General features: G+C 37.7%; 1 protein-coding gene across 1 annotated transcript; it reads left to right on the top strand.

Moving 5' to 3' along the window:
* The first annotated feature begins 5948 nt into the window (after positions 1-5948).
* Positions 5949-18908, top strand: FRRS1L (ferric chelate reductase 1 like). The gene is made up of 5 exons (XM_006906123.3): positions 5949-5958; positions 6482-6566; positions 8672-8810; positions 11638-11884; positions 14612-18908. The coding sequence occupies exons 1-5, from the start codon at positions 5949-5951 to the stop codon at positions 14782-14784; spliced, it is 654 nt and encodes a 217-aa protein (XP_006906185.1). The 3' UTR covers positions 14785-18908.
* Positions 18909-26451: the final 7543 nt, after the last annotated feature.

The following is a 26451-nucleotide window of genomic DNA, read 5'->3' as shown; positions in this document are numbered from 1 at the left end:
CTGGTGTAAAAAAAAAAGAAAGAAAGAAAAAAACAATAGATGTCTTGCATACCACTCCCTTGCTCCTCTTAACCCAGCTCTGAATTCAAGTGTCATACATCTAATTGACAGAATCAAGATCCTCCATAACTCAGGATTCAATGTGGTACTCCTGCCTCTGCAATATAGGCAGGCACACTAGAGAGAGGTGGAAACAGATGCAGATGGAGCCAATCCACCATTTCTGCCAACTTCCCCCTTCTTTACCTTGTGTTTAGTTTATTTGCACTCTTACCCTTTCCCCTGGTTAGCCTTGCAGAAATGTGTGTGTCTTATGAGACTTTTCAGAGAGCCAGCTTTTGATTTGGGTAATCATCCTCATTTGTGTGTGTTTTCCATTTCATTGATTCCTATTCAGATCTGCATTACTTCCTTCTTTTTTGTTCCCATTTTTAGTTGAATGCTTAGATCATTTGTTTTCTTTCTTATTTTCTGATAAGTGTATTAAAAGCTATAAGTTTCCCTCTAAGGTCTGTTTTAGGTCCATTCCAAATATTTAAACACGCAATGTTTTGATGGTTATTAGAAGAGTGTCTTAATTTTTCTCAGGATTTTCTCTTTCACGCATGGGTTGTTTAATGTTGGCCATTTTTTTTCTTTATTCCCAGACATAGCTAATTCCCCCCACCCCATACTTCTGTTAATTTTAAATTTTATCACATTTTAGTCAGAAAATATTTGTATATATAGATTCTTTGTAATTTACTGACTTCTTTATGTTCCGGTATGTGGTCAATTTTAGTGGATTTTCCTTGGGTCCTCAAATTAAAATGATTCTGTATTTGTGGATTCTGTAAGTCTATCTGGTTAAACTTATTACTTGTATATTTTAAATCATCTATGTCTTAGTTTTAAAATTTGTTTGATTTTTTTCCAATTCCAAGAATGGTATGTCCAATTTCAAATGTTGATTTATCTATTTCTCTAAATAATCCCATCAGTTATTACTTTATGTGTTTGGAAGCTATATTGTTATGGTTATATTTTCCTGATTTATTGTTTCTTTTATCAGTATATAACATTATTTGCCCCTTATGTTTTGTCTTGAATTATATTTTGTCTCATATTACTATCTGTCAGCTCAGTTTTCTTGTGGTTCATCTTTTCCTGGAATATCATTTTCCATTTCTTCAAAAATTTTGTATAGTAGTTATGCATTTATGGCCATGAGTAAAAGTCTGCTGTAATTTTACCTTCTCATACCATCTTTGTTTGGATTTGCTAATAAGTTATTTATCCTCATAAAATGAGTTGGGAACTATTCTCTCTTTTTCTGTCTTTTGAAATAATGTGTTTAAGGTTGGCCTTAGCCGTCCCTTAAATGTTTGGTGAAAATGTCTGAGCTGGGAGCATTCTTGGTTGGAAGATATTTTTTTTTAACTGACTTGATTTCTTTGATGGATTATTCAGGTTTTCTTATTCTTGAGTCAGTTTTTGGTTGTATTTTTCTAGGGAATTTTTAATTTGAATTTCCAGGTAAATTGGCATAAAGTTGTTTTATTATATTCATGTTAGCTTGCTTTTTAAAAACTCTGCTTTCTTTTTATTAAGCTCTAATTCACATTTTGAAAATTCACCATTTTAAAGTATACAACTTAGTAGTTGTATACACATTACTTCACAAAATTGTGCAACCATCACCTCCATCTTATTCCAGAACATGTCCATCATTCCAGAAACTAACCCTGTATCCATTAGCAGTCACTCCCAATTCCCCACTTTACCCTGTCCCTGGCAACCACTAATCCGCTTCCTGCCTCTATGAATTTGCATATCCTGGACATTTCATATAAATGGACTCAAACAACATGTGGCTTTTTGTGTGTCTGACTTCTTTCACTTAGCATATGTTTTCAGGGTTTATCCATGTTGTAGCATGTGTCAGCACTTCATTCCTTTTTATCACTGAATAATATTCCACTGGATGAAAATACCCTATTTGTCTATTCATTCATCAATTAATAGATATTTGGGTTATTTCCTGTTTTGAGCTATTATAAATAATGTTGCTGTGAACATCTGTATACAAGCTTTCGCGTGAATGTATGTTTTTATCTCTTTTGATATTGACATTTACGTAGAAAACCAAAAAGATCCAGCTAACAGATATAATCAAGTCACTTCAGTAAGATTTCCGTCAACAAGATCAGCATACATAAACCAAAAGCTCCCTTCTTCTCTAGGAAAAATGAGCTAGACAATATAAAAGAAAACAAGCTATTATTTAAAATAGCAACAAAAATCTAGTGTCCAGATTTTACCTTACAAAGAATGCACTGGTGCTGTGCGGAGAAAAAATTTAAACTATTAAAGAATATAAAAGATATGAATAAATGGATAGGCATATCATGATCTTAGAAGGAATAACTTGATATTATAAAGATGTTAATTATCCCCCAATCCATCTATACATGTAATGCAGTTTTATACCAGGCAGCATTGTCGGAGGGAACTTGACAAATTGATTTCTATACATTACATAGAAGAATCAAGTTCTGTGATTGCTAAGATAGTTTCGCCTTGCTAGATATGAAGATATGTTACAAAGCCTAGTCATTAAAATAGCGTGGTCCTGGCTCAGGAATAGTCGAATGAACTTTAAAAACAAAACGAAACAAAAATATAGACCTAAGTTTATATGAGAACTAGTAAATTATTGAGGTGTCATCATAAATCTCCAGGAAAAAATGAATTATTTAGTAAATGGTGCTGAGAAAAACTGATTCAATGCAGGGAGAAAAATAAAACATTTCTTACCTTACACCATATAAAAAATTCCACATGAGTGAGATCTAAATGTAAAAGGTGGTACTACAAAGTTAATAAACATGTAGAGGAATATCTTCATGTCTTTAGAAGGGAGATCTATCTCTTAGACAATACTCTACAAAAAGCACAAACCAAAATAAGAAAAATTATCTCCTTGACTACAACAAATTTAAAGATTTTGATCCAAGGAAGAACATCACAGAAAAGAGTAGGATTGGTGGCAGACTAGGGGGAAAAATTGCAACATCTGAAACCAACAGTGAATTTATATCTGGAACGCACACGAACTCCCATGAAAAAGACCAAAACCAAGTAATAAAAAGAGCAAAGAATCTGGATATACACATTACAGAAAAGAAAATCCAGGTGGTTAATACAGATATGAAGAGATGTTTAACCCTGCTAGTACCTAGGGAAACATAAGTTAAAATGAGACTGTCAGATGATAACAAGTACAGGAAAAGGTATGAAACAACAGGGATCTTCAGGCACTGCTGATGGGATTGTGAGCTGGTGCTGTTGCTATGAATACTAATATTATGGAGCTTTGTGGAATTAAAATATGACCCAGCTATTGCTCCCTGGAGTTTACTAAAACAAAAACCTCTTGCTTATGTCCACAGAAAACATGTATAAGGATGTTTATTGCTTTGTTATTTGAGAAGCAAACATTGGAGACACTGTAAGTGTCCAAACCTAGGAGGATATTTCAGAAAGTGTTATATGCACATCATGGAATACTATTCAGTCAGGAGTGATAACAAGTTGCACACTTACATATGTGGATAGATTTCCAAAGGAAAATAAAAACGAGCTTCACTCAACAGTGTCATTTGTGCCAATTAAAAACATACACAAACTATATATTTTTAAATATATATATAACATTTAATATATATTCACACATATGTAAAAATAAACGTAAGGCCAGTGGATGGTAATTTGGGGTGGACCCTCATTAGTCTGCTCTGCCTAGGTGCTTCCAGACCTTGGGCATGATCGTGGACTGGCCAGTACAGTGCAGCTGTGGATATAGCATGGCAAGGTAGCTCTACTGGCATAGTGAGAAATTGTGTCTGGAACCTGGACTTTAGATCCAGGTTCTGCTGAAAGCACTTAAGTAATTATCTTACAAGGTAATTATGCAAAAGTTTTGTGATGATGGTGCTGGAATATGAAGGACATTTTGCAATCTGGCAGGACCTTAAATACTGGCACATGGTCCAAACTTATTTTATGCCAAATGGATCATTTAATTCCAGGGAAAAGTTGTAATATTGCTCTATATATATTCTAATGCCAACCCCAACTGGTATACTGAAATTTATTTCTGGCATAAGTGACCCCGAGTTTGTACACACCCCACAAGTTGAAGGGCATGGTCCACAACAAGACTGTACTCACTCCAGACCAACTGGCTACAAATCCAGAGGCTACCCAGAAACCCTCTCGGGTTCAGTAATTCACTAGAATGTCTCATAGAACTCAGGAAAACACAGTACTTACAAATACAATTTTGTTATAAAGGATACAACTCAAGAATAGCCAATAAAAATACATATAGGGTGAGGTCTTGGGGGGCTCCCGAAGCAGAGTGGAATCAGGGCATGTCTCCTTCCTGACACATCAATATGTTCGCCAACTGGTAAGCACCACCGAAGTTTAGTATCCAGAGTTTCTATTGGGGTTCCACTACATAGGCACAATTGATTTAATCATTGGCTATGTAATTGAATTCAGTTTCCAGCCCCTCTCCCCAAAGGAGGGACTAGCTCAAAGTCTCAACCCTCTGATTACATGGTTGGTCTTTCTAGTGACCAGCCCCCATCCTAAGTTATCTCATCTCTAGCATAAACTCCGGTGTGATTCCAGGGGCTCATGAATAATAAAGAGAGTCTTATTACCTGGGAAATTCCAAAGACCTGATCTCTCCCAGGAACATAGGCCAGTCAAATTCTTTATTATTCATTAGCTTACAAACCAGAGAATAATATTGTTATTAAGTGGATGCCCAAACACATTTGACTGAACACAAGTTCCCATTCCAAGTTTTAGAACCATGTAAGATAATAGAAAATTAGTCCTAGAAAAGCCGTGAGGAGTAAGCCATTCGCCAACACTAATAAACTAGTTCAGCATATTTGCAAGTGAGCCTTGTTCCGAAACTTGCTCTTATTTGGGACTTAGAAACCCATTCTTACAGAGACAGTCTTACTCGATAATTATTAGTTCTCAGTCTAGTTTACAAATTTTAATAATAATAATGATGGCATTTATTGAGCTGGAAATCTGCTGTATACTATGTGTGTTATTCTAGAATGATAGGATAATGTTTGAAAAAATAGTGGGAGATGGGTAACCTAAGTCATAAGCAGCATTACAAGAGATTGTCAGTCATTAATAGAGTCTTAAAAATGAAAATCATTGCATTTCTGGAAAAATATGCTGAGAAAAAAAATGGCCTCAGCATTGTATTGAGAAATATGAGGAAGAATATATATGAAGACACTTAACATAGTTTGTAGCATTGAGCAATTGCTCAATAAATATTAAGAGAAAAACAAAAATTCATTCAAGGTGAGATTCGGTCTATAGTACCAAAGTAGATATAGAACTTAGCATAAAATAAGCATAAAACTAGAAAAAGTAATGCATTTGGCCCAGTTACTTAAAGGTGGTGAAAAGATAGAGCCGTATTTCAGTATGGAATCAAAGTCTAGGGCAGTAGAAATGAACCGTCTATAATGCACAGTTGTCTGTCAGGAAAGCGTGGCTCAGTAACTTTTTTTCTTAAAGTATTACTGATGGAACAAAATAAACAAAAAAACCCCACCTCATTTAAAAAACATTACAGATCACACAGAGACTACTTCAAGATAATGAAAAAAGAAAAAAGCTAATAGAATAATTCTAAAAAATTTGTATTTATTTACCTAATGTCTATGGATGATTTTATTTATTCACTTTGCAATCATTTATTCTGTGTCCAGGGTCAAGCATGATGCTGGGCAGAGAATATAAAATGAATCACATGGTTCGGTTCCTATGTGCATGGAAGTAACAGTCTAGGAGAAAACTATTTCTGTCACAAACTGGAAGCATAATACAGGCTTACCCTTCAATGTGTGGTTAAATGCGTTATGACGTTAAGTATTGTTAAAAAAAAAAGACAGCTGTTAGAAACTGTGTTTAAAGAATTTAATGAGATATGAAAATATATATAGCTTAGTGAAAAATAGGAGTTCACAGTAATGGAAAAATGCTGTTATCATGTATATAAATGGAAAGCCTCTTATCAAATATATAAATTCATTGTTGTTAATTTTTTTCTCTTAGAGCATAAGTATTTTATTAAACCTGTGATTTTTAAACTCACAGGGAATAGTAGTGAGCCAATGGTCATATGAAATTGTCCCGTCAGTGCCTTAGGTTCCTTACCTGTAAAATGAGAGAAATCCACATAGTCTCAGTTAACATTTAAGGCTCAGTTTAAAGATGTATACCCTGCATCCTCCCCTCTTGAAGAGGGTGATTAGGCTTAAGCTGAGCCCTTTTCTGAGGCTCTAAACATTTCTAGACATGTGCAATACAAAATAATAAATATATTTTCAAAAATTCTCATTGGAAATGTTGTTACTAGAGTTCCTAACCATTATTTATTCTCACTGCACAGGTTACCATTTCCCTACTGCTCCTCCAGTGGATCCATTTGCCAAAATCAAAGTGGATGACTGTGGAAAAACTAAGGGATGCTTTAGGTTGGTAGATCTGTGAGTTGGATAACTTTAAGACTAAGATGTTGATTTACTCCTCATGGTAATGTTGAAATTGCATCCAGTTCATTCTAATCTGGGGGTCTATACCCCTTCATAACCTCTGCACGAATGTGGCCTATTTCTGATGGCTACATCAGAAATAGGCTTTAAAGACCTTAAGCTCTAGCACACCGCTTGGCACTGGAACATTCTTCGCTGGTAGTTCGTTTTTGACTGTATTGCCATTGGCCCAGGTATCTACTCCTTACCAATTGTCTGTATGAAGAATAATTGCATGATGCTGAATATGTCCCTGCTTATTTGGCCGGGGTGTGGGCGGGACAGACAGTGGTAGACATATCTAATACTGAATTTTTTTTTTTCAAATAGTCATGACTTAGGGATAGCTGTATGATACTAACTGGTAGTCATTAAGCAGTGATTATTATATTTAGCTTATCTCAGATATAGTGAGTCCTTACATGATTATTAGTAATATTCTATCAAGACATGATGTTAAAAATCAATAGTGTAGACAGTGGGCCTCCCACATAGACAGCTCTGCTTTGATGGAAAAGCCTCCTTCTCTGAATTCTTTATTTCTTGAAACAAATTGTGCTTTGGTAAAGATTTTGTTGGCCACTGCACTCAAGTTCTGAATTTTTTTTTTTTTTTTTTGTTTTTTGGTTCAGTGCTCAAGGTCTTAGGGGGAAAAAACTGAATTTTAGGAGTTTTGAGCTTTCTTTTGATTGCAAGGCCATTTCTAAGGATTTTTAAAAAAAAATCAATAATACTAGTATTGAGGAAGGTGGCTAGCAATGAATAATTCTGGTAATTGGGGGATATTTTTGAGACAGGAAGGAAGTTTAGTGCCCTGCTGGCTTCAGGGTGACCTGTTTACTGGCCCAAGTACTCCTCCTTTAGCTTTTCTTAACCCTTTTCAGCTTTTTTACTCCAGTTCTTGTTGTCTTGGGCTTACATATCTTCTTGGCTGCCCAGAGTATCTGCCAGCTTCGTGGCATATTCCTTGCCTCCCTTCTTAATCAATACATAGCAGTTGTATCTTGTTTCTTCAGATACCTTCCATCTGAGTTTAGATTGTCCCACCCATTGCTACAATTTTTTGTCATTCTGAAAATGGTGTAAAACAGGGTTCCTCAAAGTAGGTCTTGTCAATTCTTCAAGGATCTACAAGTGCTCTGTAAGAACATTTAAATTTGTGTTTTCATTTCAGTGACGTTCCTTCAAAATATGAATGTATCCATAATCTGATTATCTGGAAAACCATCTTATACTGCACTATGCTTTAGTGTCTGAATTTGTGATTGTGTTAGCACCAAATAGCCCAATAGAGCAAAGGCAAATTTCATAAATAGATGATACAGTCATGCTCAGTGAATACCAGATGAGGTATTCATTTGGTGCATCATACATATGAGGGTTTTGCAGTAGTTCAGTAGATAAACGTGGAGGAGAGTGGAGTCATGTTTAGTATTCAGAACATGCTCATTTAAAGCCCCTGCACAATATAGTCAGACAAGCCACGTGCATATAAGCAGAATTTTACTTCCAGTAAAACTGTCATCTAGCACATGAATACTGTGAGTTTAAATGTTCCTGGTTTTGTAGTTTAATTTTTATTCAGTTCGTAAATCGGAGTTAGTTTAATTGCAAATTTGAAAGAAAAAAGAATTGGTATACATTTAATTAACAACAATAAATAATTAACTTGGAGAATTTTTTCCTGTAAAAGAGATTCAGAAATAATTCAGTGATAACTACTATTTGAAAGACTCTAAAATAGTGCAGAGAACACTGGCTGGGAGTTTGGAGGCCCACGTTCACGTCCTTCTGCAGCTACTGACTCACTATGCAACCTCGGGCAAGCCCCTTGCCATCTCTAGACCCCAGTTTATATTTAGATAAAGTGGAACGGGTCATCTTCAGATTCCCTACTGAATGAAACTGTGTTTTTGAGCCGCCAGGTAGCAAAGATCTAATTTATTCAATAATGTTGCTTAGCATCCTGCCTGATATATAGATGCTCTCAATGTATTTTGAATAAATAGATGGAGAAACAATAATGTCTGTTTTAATATCTCCTGTAGATATGGCAAGCCGGGCTGTAATGCAGAGACCTGTGACTACTTCCTTAGCTATAGGATGATAGGGGCTGATGTGGAATTTGAGCTGAGTGCAGACACAGATGGCTGGGTAGCAGTTGGATTCTCTTCAGACAGGAAAATGGTAAGATACACATCATGGTAGAAACAAATTTTTCTTTAGTGTGCTGTACAACTTTAGATTTTAGAGAACGGACATGGTTATGTTTCTCTAAGCTACCATGATACTTTTCAATGAGAAGCTAATTTCTGGCATTTGATGGTCTTTTGCAAAGCAAAGCAATTTATGAAAGCAGTATAATGATTATGTAAGTTATGACTCTCTGGTTGCAAGTTAAAAAAAAATCAAGCTAACTTAAACAGAGAAGGAAGAGTTGGTTATGAGAACACAATGTGTTTCGTGGTACCTGTATTTATCATCTATTCCCACAGTGATGCTGCAAGAAAAGCCTCCATAACTACATGGTTTATGACAGTAAGCATTTATTTCTTGCTCACATGTGTGTGAGTTATCTAGGGCTCAGCTGGGCTTGGCTTCAGTCCATGAGTTGGATTCAGGTTTTTTTCCTAATCATTCTGGAACCAGAGCCTATCTGAGTATGTTATTTTCATGGCAGAAGCAGAAGTGCAAGAACCATCCAAGCTTATCAGCCCTCCGCCTGCATCACATCTGCTACCATTTCATTGCCCAAAGTAAGTCACACAGCCAAGCCCAGTATGAAGGGGCAGGGATGTACAGTCCCCCCAAGAGGCCCTGCAACAGTGTGAGTGTGTAATACCACCACAGAGAAGTGAAGAATTGGGTCCTGTGATTCAGTCTTCCACAGTATCCATGGGCAAGAACACATCTGGACCTCAGAAAAAGACTGCGATCAGGAACAAGCAGGGCATCGGGAACCCAGGCAGCTGTCCATCTCCTACTCCTGCCTCTCTCTGTACCTCTGCTCAGATTTTGAAGGACATGCAGACAGGTTTTGCCAATGAATTGGGCATGGGTTGTAGGAAGGTGGTAGGAAGAGACTGAGAGAACAGTCCAAACAGACAGAGCTCCGGGGGCTTTGTTCTTGGACAGGTCATCACGAGACGAGCCTCCATCAATTCTCAGTCCAGGCAGTAGGAGAAACAGCAGGTGTGTGCCATGACCAGAAGCTGGCTTGCACCGCAGTTGACCGTCTCCTGCCCTGGGATGCATTGGTACTCATAGCCACAGCTATTAAGGTTAAGAGGCACAGAGAAGGGAGGTTGAGTGAGGAGCATTCAAATTTTATGTTTGACATTTTGCTACCTAGAATATAGATCTTTCTTTTCTTCTCCTATTATTCCAAGAAGCACAGGTAATTTTTTTTTTCAAAACCTGATGCATAGGAAAAGGAAAGCAAAATGGATCCCCTTTTAATAACCTTTAACTTTTCTTAAAAAATGTTGCCTTATTAATTTTTTATTAGACTTGATTTTTTTAGAGCAGTTTTTAGGTTCACAGCAAAAGTCAGTAGAAGGTACAGAAAATTTCCATATGCCCCCTGCCCCCTGACACATATGGCCCCCACCATTATGAACATTCCCCCACAGAGTGGTACATGTGTTATGATTGATGAACACCTTTGACTTTTTTGACTTGTTTTGAAAATTTTTTAAACCTACAGACAAACTGCAAGGATAGTACAACCTATATGCTTCACCTAGATTCACCAAATGATAACTATTTTACTGTGGTAAAATGTACACAGCATAAAATCCACCATTTTTACCATTTTAAAGTGTACAATTCAGTGGCATCAATTCACAGAGTGCAACCATCACCACTCTCTGGTTTCAGAACTTTTTTGTAAATGGTAACATTTTGCCACACATGCTTCATCTCTCTACTGCTACTACTTATTATCATGTTTATTATTTTCTGGAAACTTTGGAGATTAAATCAATTTATTCATTACATTCAGGAAGTTTAACATTGATCTGACACTATTATCCAATACACTCTCCATTTTCAAATATTTCCAGTTGTCCCAATACTATGCTTTATGAAAATTTCGGTTTTATGACCCAGGATTCTGTCTGGGAACACAATTAGCTGTTATGTATCTTTAGTCTTTTTTATTTTGAAATAGTTTCTTAATTTTTTTCATCTTTCATGACATTGCTCTTTTTGAAGGTTATAAGACAGATTTTTTTATAGAATGACCCTCAGTTTGGATTTGTCTGATTGCTTTTTCATGATTAGATCAGTTTATGGATTTTCTTTTAATTAATTTTTTTTCTGGTGACATTGGTTAACAAAATCCAGTAAGTTTCAGGTGTACAATTCAACAACAAGCATATATATAAAATCCAGTAAGTTTCAGGTGTACAATTCAACAACAGGCATATATATAATTATATTGTATTGTGTGTTCAGCACCCATAGTTAGATTTCTTTGTCACCACATATTTGACCCCTTTTACCCCGTGTACCTCTCTCCTCCTCCCTACCACATATTTGACCCCTTTTACCCCGTGTACCTCCCTCCTCCTCCCTCACTCCCTTCCCTCTGATAACCACTAGTCTATTGTCCATGGCCATGAGTCTCTGTTTGTCCTGTTTATTTGTTGCTCTTAGGTTGATATCCCATATTTAAGTGATATCATGTGGTTTTCAACTTTTTCTGACTTAGCATGATTATCTCAAGGTCCATCCACATTGTCATTTTTGATGAGACTACTAGATAGCTGGTAGTGTATTTTTCATGGAACATCATATCCAGAGGCACTTGCTATCAGCTGTCGTGAGGTTAACTTTGGTAACTTGGTTAAAGCTTTTTAACAGCATTTAAAATAATTTTTTGGGGGGGATGGGGTGGGATTTCAAATTACAGAGCTAATGGAATATACATTTCTAAGTGAAATTTCTTTCTAGCAGAAAAATTTGTGAAAGATGCACCTTTGACTTTTTTCTTTATCGTTTTTCACGTTAGGGTGGTGACGATGTCATGGCCTGTGTCCATGATGACAATGGCAGGGTCCGCATACAACACTTCTATAATGTAGGCCAGTGGGCAAAGGAGATTCAGAGAAATCCTGCCAGAGATGAAGAAGGAGTCTTTGAGAACAATCGAGTCACCTGCAGATTTAAACGCCCTGTGAACGTCCCCAGAGATGAAACAATTGTCGATCTGCATTTGAGTTGGTATTATCTGTTTGCTTGGGGTCCAGCCATTCAGGGTAAGCTTACGTTTTGACATCTGGCTTAAACACCAGACACCATTGTGCTTGTGTTCATTATTGATTGGGCAAGAAAATGATAAGCACTTTGGATAATATAAAAGAAAAAGATATGATCCTACCTTTAGAATGTTATATTGGACTTATTATACACATGGACATACAAATGGACAAGTTATACACATGCATAGCTAGAATAGTACAAGATAACATATGATGAGCTGAATGCTTAATGAAACAGATCATATGCCTGCTATATGTGTGATATGGGCTATATTTAATTTTTACTACATTCCCATTTACTTTTCACCCATCATTGAGAGGTATAGGTATTATTATCCTCATTTTAGAGAGATTAAGGAAATTGCTCAAGGCTATACTACTAATTAATGGGAGAACTAAAATTCAATTATAAATCTGTCTGACTCCAAAGTCAGTGAGTACTCTTAGGTCCTATGCTCTAAATATAAAAATACTGAGCATTTTGGAGACTTCTCTAGAGACTGACACCAAGAGTTTCATTAGTGCTCATTTTATGACTATTCTGGTGATCACAAATCCACCAAACTATCCTATAATTTAGCTCATTACTCCTCCAGTTTTAATGTGTACATGAATTGCCTGGATACATCATTAAAATGCAGTTTCAGTAAGTCTAGGGTGGGGCCCGAGGTTATGCATTACTAACAAGCTTCCTACTGATGCTGGTCCATTGATGACTTCACTTCAAGCAGCAAGGCTCTTCAGCATTTCCCCACCAAAGACCCAAGGATATCATGAGACCTTAGAGGCTGCTAAAATCAAGTTACACTATATCTTCAGCATTCCCTCAGGTTGATCAGCCTAATGGCCTGACCAAGAATGGAAGTAAGTTATTAACAATCCTTGTAGGAGAACTATTCTGGTTCCTGAGAGCTGCATCTTTCTTTACTGTATGCTTCTCAACTATCTAATTGCCTAATCTAATCTTTTTTGCTTTAAATTGTTTCCATTGATTGGTCTGGAGATTTAATATGTATATATATTTATTGCCTGTTTCTAATTGAGAAAATATTCGAATGCCTTAAGATTTGTGACATCTTCCCCATTTGCTTATTTCCCTGACTACCAACAGTCAATCTGCAATTATATCTTTTGAGTACTTTCAATACCCTGGGAAATAAATTATATCTCAGCTTGGAGAAATGAACTCATTTAAAACGATGAGATTTGATATCTAAAACTTTGAGTTTGTGCATTGGTTTTGCCCCTTGGTAGCTATATCTAGCCTTTAAATTCTGCATTCCAATTTCTTTTTATCTAAAATGGGAATAATAATGATAGTGACTTCATAGGATTATTATGTGGATTAAATGAAAACAAGTATCTAAGACTGCTTTCCAGTTGGAAAGTGTCGTGCTTCTTACATGTGTGGCATAATAGCCCGCTGTTCCAGGCCCTCTCCAAATAGGACCCTGCTTTGCCTGATAAAATTGCTCAGGACTTCTGTTCTTCTCAGTGTCTCCAAACAAAACAGGCACATTCCTATCCTGGTATAGAGGCTGGCACTTCTCCTGTTTTTTTAGTGCCTTTCCAACACCTCTCTGTTGATCAAAACTCTTCATCTCCTTAAGGTCTCTCAGAGGAGATAAGCTTTGAGCCAAGGTGAAGGAGGGTATGGATTAGGTTTTCCTCGAGGAAGGCATGCATGAACTAGAGGTGCTTGGGTAAGCCTAGGAATCTATGTAGGTGACCAACGAGTGAGGTTAGGTAGGAGAGGTGAGTGGGATCTATTGAGAGAAAAATCTTTGTGCCAACCTAAGGAGTTTGATTTATGCTAACAGGAGCCAGCATAGACGCCGGAGCAGGGAAGTGACACATCAAGTTCAGCATGGCTTCCTGAGCAGACAGGACCTTAACAACCATCACTCTGAGCTTATTTCCAAGGAGACCTTTGCTCTGATTTCATCTGCCTTATTCTCCCTAACCCAAGTTTCATATAGATTATACCCATATGGATATTCATATGGATCAGGAGGTCAGGCACCTCTAATCAATGTCAACTTATTAAGTATCCTTTACACATAGCCTTTCCTTCTTCCCACTTCTAACCAGGTCAAAAAAAGTATCCTGCCTAAATATTTATTTGGTATCTTAATCTTCCTACTTTTTGCACCGTTTCATCCCACTGTGCCAGAAAGAGATACACACACACACACACACCCATGCTCTCTGGTTTGGCCTGGGTGAGCTACCTCTTTATGTCCCACAGACAATGAGAAAGAGGTTTCCATCTGTAAGGGAGTCTAGTGTGGTCAGGAGTTGTTAATAATCCATATATAAAATGCATATTTGAGAAAAAATATAAGTAGCTCTTGCTCTTTGAAATTGAAATATAGTTTTCCATTTGGCATTAATAAGATAAAACTCAGTAGAGACCTTAAAAGCAGATATTCATTCAATAGTAAGTAGCAGTCTTAAAACTGGGGTGCCATGGAGAGACTAATCGCATTGTTTTGGTAGGAAGTATGCATATTTGTGAGAACCAGTCTTTTTGGATAAATCTAACTAATTTCTATCTTCTCCGTTATATGTACAGTTATAGGGAATTCTGATAACTCTAATACATGATTTCCAGATATAATCACTACTTATGTATTCTGAACTAAAGGCTTTACTTTTTATGCTGTTTGTATATATCATTTTAAATCTGTGCTGTTTTTGATTGCCCCTTTTTATTTCTTAAAGGGTCTATCACGCGACACGATATAGACTCACCACCAGCATCAGAGCGTGTTGTCAGTATTTACAAGTATGAAGACATTTTTATGCCATCAGCTGCCTATCAGACCTTCTCCTCTCCGTTTTGTTTGCTTCTCATTGTTGCCCTGACCTTCTACTTATTGATGGGAACCCCTTAATTACAGCTGCAAAGCCAACACATTAAATGGATTAGAAAATCTTTAGCATATATTTTTAAAGACTATGCAGTCTAATTTTAGCTTCTGTTGTTTAAAAAAAAAAATACTCATGATTTCAGCTTTTCGGAAGAACAAGCAAGCTTCTTTTCTAATCAAAGTGGATAGTTTAATAATGACCCCATACCTCTGGAAAGTACTTAAAACTTTTCTAAGCACTTTCAAATAAGTTTTCTTATTTGAGCTTCACATCTCTGAGTTGGCTTGATGAAAATTATTGTTGCTGTCTTACTGAATAGGACTTGAGACCCAGGAAGGCTGCCTTTTTGTGACCCACATGCCATGTAGTCATGGCTACTTGTCACTTAACACAGAGCAAGGTAGAAAAAAGAGCAAGGCACAGAAATCATGTCTCTAAACAGCCTTTACTTTTCCAACTATAGCTCGGGAGACTTACTTGGAATATTACAAAAGAGAACTTCTCTGGATGGCCCTAGCTCAAAGTCAGCCTTTCGGGCACATTTCCATAAAGCTTAAATGCTTTTGAGTACTTTACACAGCTGATGGGGAAAATGGAGGAGGTTAAAGAGATGAAATGGTTCATATTTATTTGAAACTTCCTCTCGATTAGTGAATAGCTTATGAGAAAACATTTTTTATTGTTGTTAGAAAGATTAGAAACAGCTGAGTGTTCCTGAAGATGTAAAATTATGTTAATAATAAAAATGTGGGCATTCTTAGCAATTAGAATTTGGACCCTTCTACCACTGTATTTTATAAATTAAGGTATTCATCTGTGGTTACAGCTAATTTTCTTGTCAGAGTCAGCATATATTGTGATTAAATACGTAATATAATATTCAAATCATCTTAATAAAAATTTAAGGCATTTTGATAATAAATCGACATTTTTGGAGATTGTGGAAATTTGGAGTAGAAATGTTTTACGGATGAGATTTTTTTTTTTTTAATTAGAAAATGGAAAATGACCCGTAAATTGAATTCAGCTAGATTATCCATTCAGACTTGTTCAGACTTGTAAATTGGATTGGCAGTCAGCATAATTTATAATAATACTTTGACTTAATGCATTTCTTTTTTTTCAAAGAAACCCTAAGTTTCCTTTGTTCCAAATGTCTGTGTTAATAGCCCATTTAGAAGATGAGAATCTAAGGAGATGATTATTTTGCTGAGGCATTTCCATTGTAGAGGTCTGGAGTCCTGTGGCTTGCCTGGCTGTCCCCCCCTCCCCCCCCCCCCCACCAATTCCTTTAAAGCCGGGTCCAACTTTATGGGTTGTCTTTTTTTTTTTTTTTATTAAATAACACTGGAGACTGTGATTTCTAATGCCATCCTTGGAATTCATGTCAAAGGTGAAAGTCCAGCTATGGAGAGAACTTTCCAGATTCTTCTGGAACTGAACAAAAATAAGGAAAACACTGAGATTCTGCAACATCGCACAGTTCGCCAAGCACGTCTGAGGGACTTAGGAGAAATAATCTTCATTGCAGATGGAGGGAAGTCAGATGACGTCAGCCGAGCAATGGAACTGGGTAGGATTCAAACTCAAGACATCTGGTTCAAGTCCTTGGTCCCACCTACCATCTGCTCATAACTAAACCCTCTTCGGTTGTGGCTGAGGATGGCCTGTGCATCACGTTCTAAGCTGTAGTGGTTGTTTAGTAGTGAAGATACTAAATATGCAGTCTCCCACATTGTAAATAAGAAAGAAAATATTTTTATTTTTTTATTATAAGAAAGAAAATATTTCATTCTCTTGTGTGTATAATATTTCAGCTATAAATAGGTTAAAACTAAAGGGACACTTCAGCTAGTCTCTGTAGCTGGCAGGGAGGGGATAAATTAATGGATTTTCCTTCTACTTACATTTCAAGTCAAGAAATTACTTCAGGAATTGTTTCTACTTTGATTACCAGTTTTGCATACTTGTGCTTAGAACTTTCAATGATTTCTCACTGCCATTAGTGTAAAATGCAAACACTTTGATTACTTCCAATATCATCTTTTGTCACCACCCCTCACTGGGTATGACTTAGCAAGACTGAACTGCTCTCATTTCTTCAGACCTGCTATCTCACCTCTCATGTTCCCTGTGCCCAAACATTTTTCACGTCCTGTGAAAGCATTTCTTCCTCCAACCCCCTGGACTAGGTGGGTTTAGATCCCTGCCAAACGCTTCCATAGCACCCTGGGCTCCCCCATATGTGCTTTCCCATCCATACATTACTGTAATTGCTGGCTCATCCTCCCTGCTAACTCCCTAATGCAGGGACCATTTCTTGTAACTCATCGTTGTAACAGATACTACTGCATAGTAGATACTCAGCAAACATTTGTTGAATGAATAAATAAATGAAACTGTACTTCTTTGGCAAGTTTGGTTCAGAAGACTTGTATTTCATAGACACTGTCAGACTGGTCAACGCTTTTACATTCTTCCACCTGTAATTGAAGTGTAAATCATCTCTTTAGCAAACACTGAATTTGTCTTTTGAAATGTAAATAGGAAGATCATTAGTAACAACTGCTGTTTTGCCCGACAAAACATAGTTGACATTTTTAATAGTAATCATTGTTCAGAAATAAGAATCTACAGACCAAGGATGCAGAACAGCTTTTAACCATTGTCTGGGAGAATCATCAATTTATAGATATACTGAAGTTAAAACTCTGTAGACTCCAATTTCATTCATTCTTACCTAATATAAGAGAATCAACTTCTATTTTATCTCTGTATTCCATTTTCTAACATAGTTCTTGTTACAGGGGAAATACCTAACCAGTGTCTTTTTGTAAATGGCTGGAGTTGAACAATAATGCCTGCTATATGTAATTAGTGCTGTTGTAAGCACTGTACATGGATTAACTCATTTAATCCTCACAACAACATAGGAAGTAGATTCTATTACTAATCCAATTTTACAGTTGAAAAAACAGACTAGTTACTTGGCGTAAATGACCAGTGCTGGCAAGGACTTTAGAGACCATTTACTCCAGTGCACTTAGTTTGTAAAAGGGCAGCTGAGGCCTAGGGAGGTGATATGATTTCCTACACATTCATGTCTTCATCCACATTCATTAAAGCTTGTATTAAACGGAACCCACTATCCACACTCAAATTAACCAGGTGATTCCTTTTTTCCCCTTTAGTAATTTACAATGAAAAAGAGGACTCTTTATAGTTTCATTTGGGGAAAGGGGCACATTTTACTTTCTATCAGCCAATCATTTTAGTGCTTTTAATGGTTAAAAAAAAATAATACTACCACTGAGGTTGTGTGTCATTCCTAGCTCTAGCCTAGTGGTCAGCAAATTTTTTATAGAAAGGGCCAGATGGTAGATATTTTTGGCTTCGTGGTCTCTATTTCAGCCGTTCAACTCTGTCATAGATAACAGTAAACCAATAAGCATGGCCGTGTTCCAATAAAACTTGATTGACATTGAAATTAGAATTTCATCTAATTTTTACATGTCACAAATATTCTTCTTTAGATTAATCAAAACATTTAAACATCTAAAAAAATATTCTTAGCTTGTGGGCCTTACAGAAATAGGTGGCAGGTTGGATATGGCCTGTGGGCGACAGTTTTCCCACACTTGCTCTCAACTAAGAGATACATCTATGTGTTGTGATCAGTTGTAAAGTACACTACCAGTAATGTATTACTGGTTAATTGTAAAAATATTGAAGTTAGTGAATAATTTGTTTAAATAAATTATGGTTGACTTATTGTCTCAATGATGGCATTCCCATGCACTTCCGCTCTAATCTGTTGTTCAGAACTGGGGCAAAAGAGATGGCAGTTAAGTCAGAGCTGAGTAAGCAGCAATTTTGTTTTACCTTAACTGGCAGTCATGAATGACATTTACTGTTGCATTGCTCTTCCTGGTGGGGATTACAATGTTTCAGAGTAATATATTTCCCTGTAGACAGTTTTTCTTAAAGTTTTATCAAAATTCGCTATACCCACAGGAATATTTTACTCATGTGACGATGGCATCTACCTTGTATATCATAATGGAAAAATGTTTGAGAACCACTTCTATAGGTCAGATGCTGAGATGTACATACTTTGTTGTACATAATTGTATGTCTTCGTTCTCTAAACATATCATAATGGAAAAATGTTTGAGAACCACTTCTATTGGTCAGATGTACATACTTTGTTGTATATAATTGTATGTCTTCGTTCTCTAAACTGAATGGGTTATATTTAGTGAACAGTTTGATTATTCTCGGTGTTTGTATACATATTTGTAAATACACAATGAGGCCTACATATACACTCCATGACCATTTTATTTGATGGTCTTTGCCAAGATTGTTTCTGTTTCCGATCTCTTTAAAAGCCCAAGAGATAAAACATTGTGTGTATTACAGGCAAAACTACCCTTGAGTTTCTAGTAATTTAGTTTGTAGAAAGGATTCCTGGATCCTTTTTTAAGCCTTGCCTCCTCCATTTAACATTATATGAGTTGTTAAGAATGTGTAATATATCATTGTTGAGTTTAACTTTTCTATATCGTTAGTTAAACAACCAAGACTAGTGTTAACTGAGTATATGGCATGTTGATGCAAACCATACACATTTTGTATTTAATTAGATTATTTATTTAGTTATTCAATTATTTAGTTTCAAGTTGGACTTCTTTGTTTTTATACTTAATAGATGACTGTAAGTTTCTTTTCATGAAAAATCGTGGCTATGCTAATTTTAAATAAGACTGAAAATTTAAGTGAATCATCCACCTCTGTGGGATTTTTCACTTAAACATACTGATATTTGACTAACGCTTTCGGTTTCCAACCCCCTGGATATTTGGTATTAGGCAAATAGCTGTTGAGTTCCATTCTTCTGGAGAGTAAGCGATTCTCTCGGATTACGGGGTGCTGCAGGAGTTACGGCATTCACCCAGGTCACTAGAGCAGTTACCATTTCATCACACAGAATGTCCTGGCCACCAGGAAGAGTAAATGCAGCTTTTCCATATGCCTTATTCCCACAGATGCGCTGATATGCTGGAACAATCTGGCTCCAGGAGTATGAATATACTTTTTTGAGATTATCTATAAAATACTATTTTGTAAAAACTATGCCTTTAAATGGACATTGATGGGTTATATTTGTTTTATAATAATTGTGTACCTAATGTTCAATCGTGATTGATTTTGAGATTTATGTATATTTATAAGCCTATCTCATGTGAATTTTTACTCTAAGATGTGTGCTCCCTTACTAATAAAGACATGCATTTCTATTTACGTAAAGTAATTGTAGCAATATTCCTAGAAGCTACCTAAATCATTGTTCTGTCCATTTGCCATCACAAATACTTTATCCTTAGAGGATTATGTTACAGTTAGAATACATTAACTAGTTTAAACTTTAAAATATAAATTCTCAACATGGTTTAAAATTCTTCCTGTTGATATAATTAAAGTTAGTTTATAATTCCTTATTGCTTTGCTTTGGTGTATTTTTGGTTTTCTATTTGTTTTACATCCTTTTATTAGTAAAGTCTCCTTGAAGTTATAGACCTTGAAAGATGACAATCTCTTCTTTGACAAAGGAAAATCATGTGGCAGTAATAAGGTAAAATCCTTATAGAGAAACAGTTTGCAAAATAAATCTGTTTTTATAACTTCAGCTTAATACCTTTATCAAATTGTAAATGGAGGCCTATAATAATCCCATTTAAAGTGTATTACTTGGTTAATAGTGCCTAACTAAGTCTAAGAACTTAGTTATAAGAACTTCTATTATGAGCCTTATTGGTAACTAAATCATATTATATATCAAGAATAGTTAGAGTTTAGTTGTAGAGCTTTATGAATCATTAAGGAAATATGGAAACTACAGGATGTAGTAGCTGAGCTGCTGGTGCTCCTGGGGCTAAGTTGAGAAACTCAAGGAATGTCATGTTACGAAATAATTAGGCATTTTCACATTCTGCATTACAGACTCTAATTCTCACCGCCCCCCCAACCCCCGCAAAAAAACCAAGTATTTATTGTGTTTTGGTATTTTAGGTTTCCCTGTGGTATTTATTTTGCAGTGTTCTCCGTGGGGAGCCCAGCTGTCAGACTTGCCCCTGGTTGATGTTTGATTTGGAAATTTCTTAGGCCTCAGTCCCAGGTGCAAGGGCCAGGGGGTAAGCTGTAAGAAGAGACGGCTGAAGTGGAGCGGACATAAAAGTCTCCGGCATCCAGAAGCTTTAACCACTTGTTCATTCATTCCATAAATATTTATTGAGGACTCTTATGTGCCGATCCCTATGCTAGACACTGCACAAGAAGACTTCAGAAAGAACAGCCCTTGATTTCTGCCCCTAAGAGGCTCACAGCCTTGTTAGGGAGTCAGATACCATGGTGATCCCTTTCAGTGACAGCAGTGGTAAGGAAATGCTCAGGTGTGGTGCAAATCTGGAATAGGGGCCCTCATCCAGCTTGGGACAGCCAGGAGGGCAGGAGGTGGTAGTGAAGCTGAAACTTAAGGAAGAGCCGAGTGCAGCCCCAGAAGAAAGATCACCATGGTGTGTTGAGGAACCATTGTGATTTGACAAGAATTGTCACAGTTTCCTATTGCTGCTGTAACAAATTAACAAATTGATGGCTTAGAACAACAGAAATGTATTCTCTTGCAGTTCCAGAGGCCAGAAGTCTGAACTGAATCTTGTGGAACTAAAATCAAGATATTGGCAGGGCTATTTTCTTCTGGAAACTCCAGGAAAGAGGACCTTTCCTTGCCCCTTCCAGCTTCTGGAACCTGTGGGTATTCTTTCTTTGGCTCATGGCTTCATCATTCTAGTGTCTGCCTCTGTGGTCAGATGGCTTCTCCTCTTATATAGTCTAATCTCCCTCTCTCCCTCTGATAAAGATACTTTGTGATTATATTAGGGCCCCACTCATATAATCCAGGATAATCTCCCTATCTCAAAATCCTTAACTTAATCTTATCTGCAAAGTGCCTGTTACTATGTAAATTGACAGGTTTTGGGGATTGGGACCTGGATATCTTTGAGAGCCACATTGCTGGGTGGGGTAATGGGAGTGGGGACAGGTGAGGCAGGTCCATCACCTTGAACCTTGGAAGTCTTAATAGAGCTTGGACACCTTCCCACAAGATAAGGAGGCTTCGAAGAGATCAAATTATATTTTATAAAGATCACATTGGCTGCAATGTAGAGAATTAATTGGAAGGAGCAAAAGGGCAGACAGACCAGCTAGAGGCTGCAGCGACATCAATATCGTGACAAGAGTATACAAAAAGGTGACACTTAGGATTCAAAACCAGCCAGACTTGGTTCCCAAATGAAGACAGTTCATATAAATAAAGAGGGATTAGTCTGGGCAATTTGAAATGCATCCCCCATCTTCCGGTTTTCTGTCTTGCTCAGATTTGCAGTAGAAGGCTGGCTGTTGGATGGCCTCAGCCTTAGTTGGAGTATATTGTTTGGAGTAGAGCCAAGGAAGGGACAGGCTGGGAATTCCAAATCCTGATCCATAACTCAAATTTCAACCATTCCAGATAAAATGTTTCAGTTAAAATCACTTCTGGGAAGACGAAGAGCCAGCCACTTTTCAGACCAGCAATTCTGGCTTCCAGCAATAATTGTGAAACACGAAATTTACCTTGCAGATGCCCATTTTCTCTATCAACCTTCTCCTCACCATAGAAGAGAAAGGGAGAGTTACTTTGGTTGCAGACTTTTTTAAAAAGTATGGTTTGTTTGTTTTTTTCCCCCCTCAAAGATCTTCCCAAGCTTTTTTTTTTTTTTTTTTTTTATTCATCTTGCCCTTTCCTGGGTGCATGGGTCTTAAACTGGGTTGGTTGAATCAACTGATAAGCTTTTCATCGACTTTTTTACAGACTGATAAAATTGTCTTTGTCAACATGGCATGGAAGGTTAGCTGCCGCTGGATAGCACAGTCGAAAGGATGGGAACCCAGACTAGAAAGACAGGAACCTGGAGGCAGGAAAGGCTATACTCCACTCAGTGAACTGGCAGGACCTGTGCTGAGAGTGAGGTCATATATCCAGCATGAGAAGAGGAGAGAGAAGGGGGAATAATTAGGGAGTTTGGCAGGGCCTGATTGTATCAGGCTTGTTTGAATCATTTATTCTCAACCATTGAGATTTTTTTTTTAATCTCATAGTTACTTATCACACACACACTGTTTTCTTCTAAACCAGTTATCTACATTTTGAGTCTGCCAGTTTTATCTAGTATCAGATACTCAATGGTTAGTTACAGTAGTGAAAGCAAATACATGTCATCTTGTGTACCTACTTTGTTCAGTGAGTAGTGGCTCCCTAGAACGTCCCACTGAGAAGGATTTTGAAGCTGCGTCTAGGCTCAGTGGGAAGTATTTCAGTGGTTGATTAGCAATGTCTGCCATAAACTTTGCTAAAAAGTGGTAACTCATATTTGAAATCTGAATGCATGTCTGAGTACATTTTCACATGGTCTCTCCTCCAGCACTGTGCGTACCACTTTCTACATAAGGTACACACTCCATTGTAAGCACTGGACTTTGTACAAAGCGGGTGTTTAGGACAACTCAGTAAACGTTTATGGAGACACATGGAGGAATCTACAGAAGATACAATGCCTTGAAGAACCTTCTCCCTACCTGTGTTTGTTTTTATCTCTGGGGCTGTTATCTTGATACCTTGAGAGTCTGTGGACATTAATTGTTGTTTAAGAGATGCCTCTTGGCTTCTCTAGGACAAAGTGAAGAGTCACCCTGATAGCTACTAGCAGATTCTCACCATGTCTCAGGCACTGTGCTGCTGCTACTGTAGACACAGTCTCTCATCCCATCCTCACAGCAACCAATGATGTAGGTATTATTATTTTGTAAGCTAGAAAGCCATCTGTTGCAAGAAATGTAAAATCCAACTGAAACTGGGTTAAACAATTAGGAAGTTCATTGGTTCAGGAGGGCCAAAGGCAGTGTGGTTCCAGGGCCAGCTTGATCCACTCCTCTGAATGTATTTTACCTTCACTGTACCCTGGATAATTATGGAGTCTGTTCTTCCCCGAGGTCATTGGAGTGAGTTGTTGTGTGAGGCCAACAACCCAAGTAGCCTTGTATTTTAGAGGAGCTGCCTAAAAGCACATGCCCTGTGAGGTAGAGATTTGAGAGAACTGCATGTGCTCTTCTCAAATTTTTTGCAGGCCCTATATCCTACTATTTTGATTTTTCTCTTTCAACTATAAAGAATACCTAGAAGAAACATCCCTAGGGGTTCAACACTATTTCTCACACAAGAAGTACAAACATTTTTTTTAAAAAGGACATCATTCATTTATTCACATGCTCAGCAAACACTTACTGAGCTTCTTACCTGTATGGTAAATGTCTTATGCGGTGCCAAGTGCTGAGGAAACAGAAATGACTTAAACCCATGAAAACCACTGACATTGACTGCAGTGTTGGTGAATGCAATTATAGAAGGATGAGCAAAATCCTGTGGGAACCCAGCCTTGTGTTAGGCCATATAAATGGTGTAAGTTTCCAGTGCCTCAAACTTCATTTCTGTTAGAGTTCCATTCATGACTAGAAATTCTATCGGAAACCTGTCAGTTCTATTGGTTTGGCCATTATAACAATTTTGAAGTGGTCAGCAATTTTGCCTTTCATTGAGACTTGGAAGCAGAGCACTATGACGGGGCATTTTTGATTTGCTGAGCTGGGGTCCCAACACAGTTTAAGCAACATTACCCTACCCCTCGTGTCCAATGCATACATACGTCAGTTTCTGTTTGCATCCATTGATAGTTGCTTTTGTTATGCAACATGAGATCTTTTGTAACTGGTTGGAGGACAGAAGGGATGGTTTGGTCTTTGCTCCCTCACTGCCCCTTTGGATGGTTTTTGAGCCCCTGTGGTTAGAGGACTGAAGGTCAGACATGGAAGAAACTCTTTGTGAGAGGAAATATAATACATTGGGCACAGTGACCTAGTTTACAGGTTGGGTGACAAAAGGGCACAGAGTCTTCAAGTCAAGGAGAAGGACTTCTTTCCCATCTCTGAGTGGAACCTAGCTCTGCTTTGGTACCCTGAGGATTAGAAGTTTGGAAGTATCCAGGGTCTGGAAATAGTGACACAGGCTCTGGCCATCTTATGATGGGCACTGAACTCAGTGAGCTACGTGGGCAGCAGGGTGGACATAGGGTGGTTGGTGGTTGACTCATGTCTCTGGGTATATGTGAGGCATCCCTTTGGGATTCCCCGGAAATCACCAAGGACTTTTGGGGAGGGGACTGAGGCATTGTTTTTCTATAAATGGGAGCTTGAGTCAGTGTAAAATGGATACTAAAAGCAAATGTGACCATAACTTGTAACCGTAACCTCAGCAGGCCCAGACAAAGTAGTTAAGAAGCAAAGCAAAATGCAGGACTACTGAAGCAAAATATTAACAGAGTCAGAGTTCAAAGACCATTTGAAAATCAAACTGATCTGAAACCCAAACATGAGATGGAAAGGGATTATTATTTTTTTTAACTTTAAGACTTATTGAAAACAGAAAAGGGATAACTTGCAGGGTTTTGAAGCACTCATATATTGAGTACTCAGTAAAAACCTTTCTAAAAAACAAAAAAGCTGTTTGAGATGTTTCATTAGCAGGCTTGTGTCTTAAGACCTTCCCAACAGAACAAAAGCACCTTGCGCTGTCCCAGAGCTGCTTTTTCTCTTCTGAGACAAGAGCTTCTATTATTATAATTCCCATGTGACAGAGAGGAAATCGGGGTTGGGAGCTTAATTGACCTGACCCAAGGTCTCAGAAACAAAACAAAACACCTGGGGTCGTTTGAGACTCTGATTTAGAGCTTTTTCAAGAGTTGCTCCCATGCTGACACCTACACGGATGATTGTCAACCAGTAGCTACACTTTACAGTCCTCTGAAGAGCTTTAAAAATATGCCGAAGGATCCCTGTCAGACCAATTCACATAGTAGGCAAGAGAACAGATTTAGGAGGCAGACTTCGAGTTCGAATCCTTATACTGCCACTTACTAACTGTGTGATCTTGGCGAGGTACTTGTCTGTGCCTCACTGTTCCTCTTTGTAAAGTGAAGTTAAAAACACCATCTTCTTTGTAGAGTTGTTCTAAGGATTATGTGTGTTACTAGGAACGAGGCCCTTAGAACAGGGCCTGCCATATGATAATCGCTGTTTAAAATCCTGCCAAATATACCAGGGCAAATACTCTTAAGTGTTTATTAATTAAATCAATAAAATAGAATATGGGGATTGGTCTTTTATAAGTACTCCCCTTCAAGATTCTAATGTGCAGCCTGGGTTTGCAATCTGTGAATGTGTCTCTTTTGGGACTCTGCCACCGGAAAAGTTGACATTAACCAATTGGTGAAGGGAGTCTTTCCCCCCTCATAGGATTTTGAGCCCAGAAACCTGTTACTTGGATCCTGCGGGGACCAATGGGCGAAAGGAGCCCGGGAGCGAAAGGATTCGCCCTATACTCTCTGGGAGTGGTAGTTTGCTAAAGGTTCCGTAAGCGCTCGGTGGCCATCGAGAAACTACAACTCCCACAACGCCGCGCAACGCCCACCCTGCCACTGGCCGATGGCTTCCCAGTACCGCCTCTCGGAGGCGGCGGGGCGGCAGCAGAGGCGCCATGG

Source organism: Pteropus alecto, unplaced genomic scaffold (assembly GCF_000325575.1).
Source record: "Pteropus alecto unplaced genomic scaffold, ASM32557v1 scaffold111, whole genome shotgun sequence".
Taxonomy (NCBI): domain Eukaryota; kingdom Metazoa; phylum Chordata; class Mammalia; order Chiroptera; family Pteropodidae; genus Pteropus; species Pteropus alecto.
Note: the sequence above shows the minus strand (reverse complement) of the source record. Positions and strands in the feature narration are given on the sequence as shown.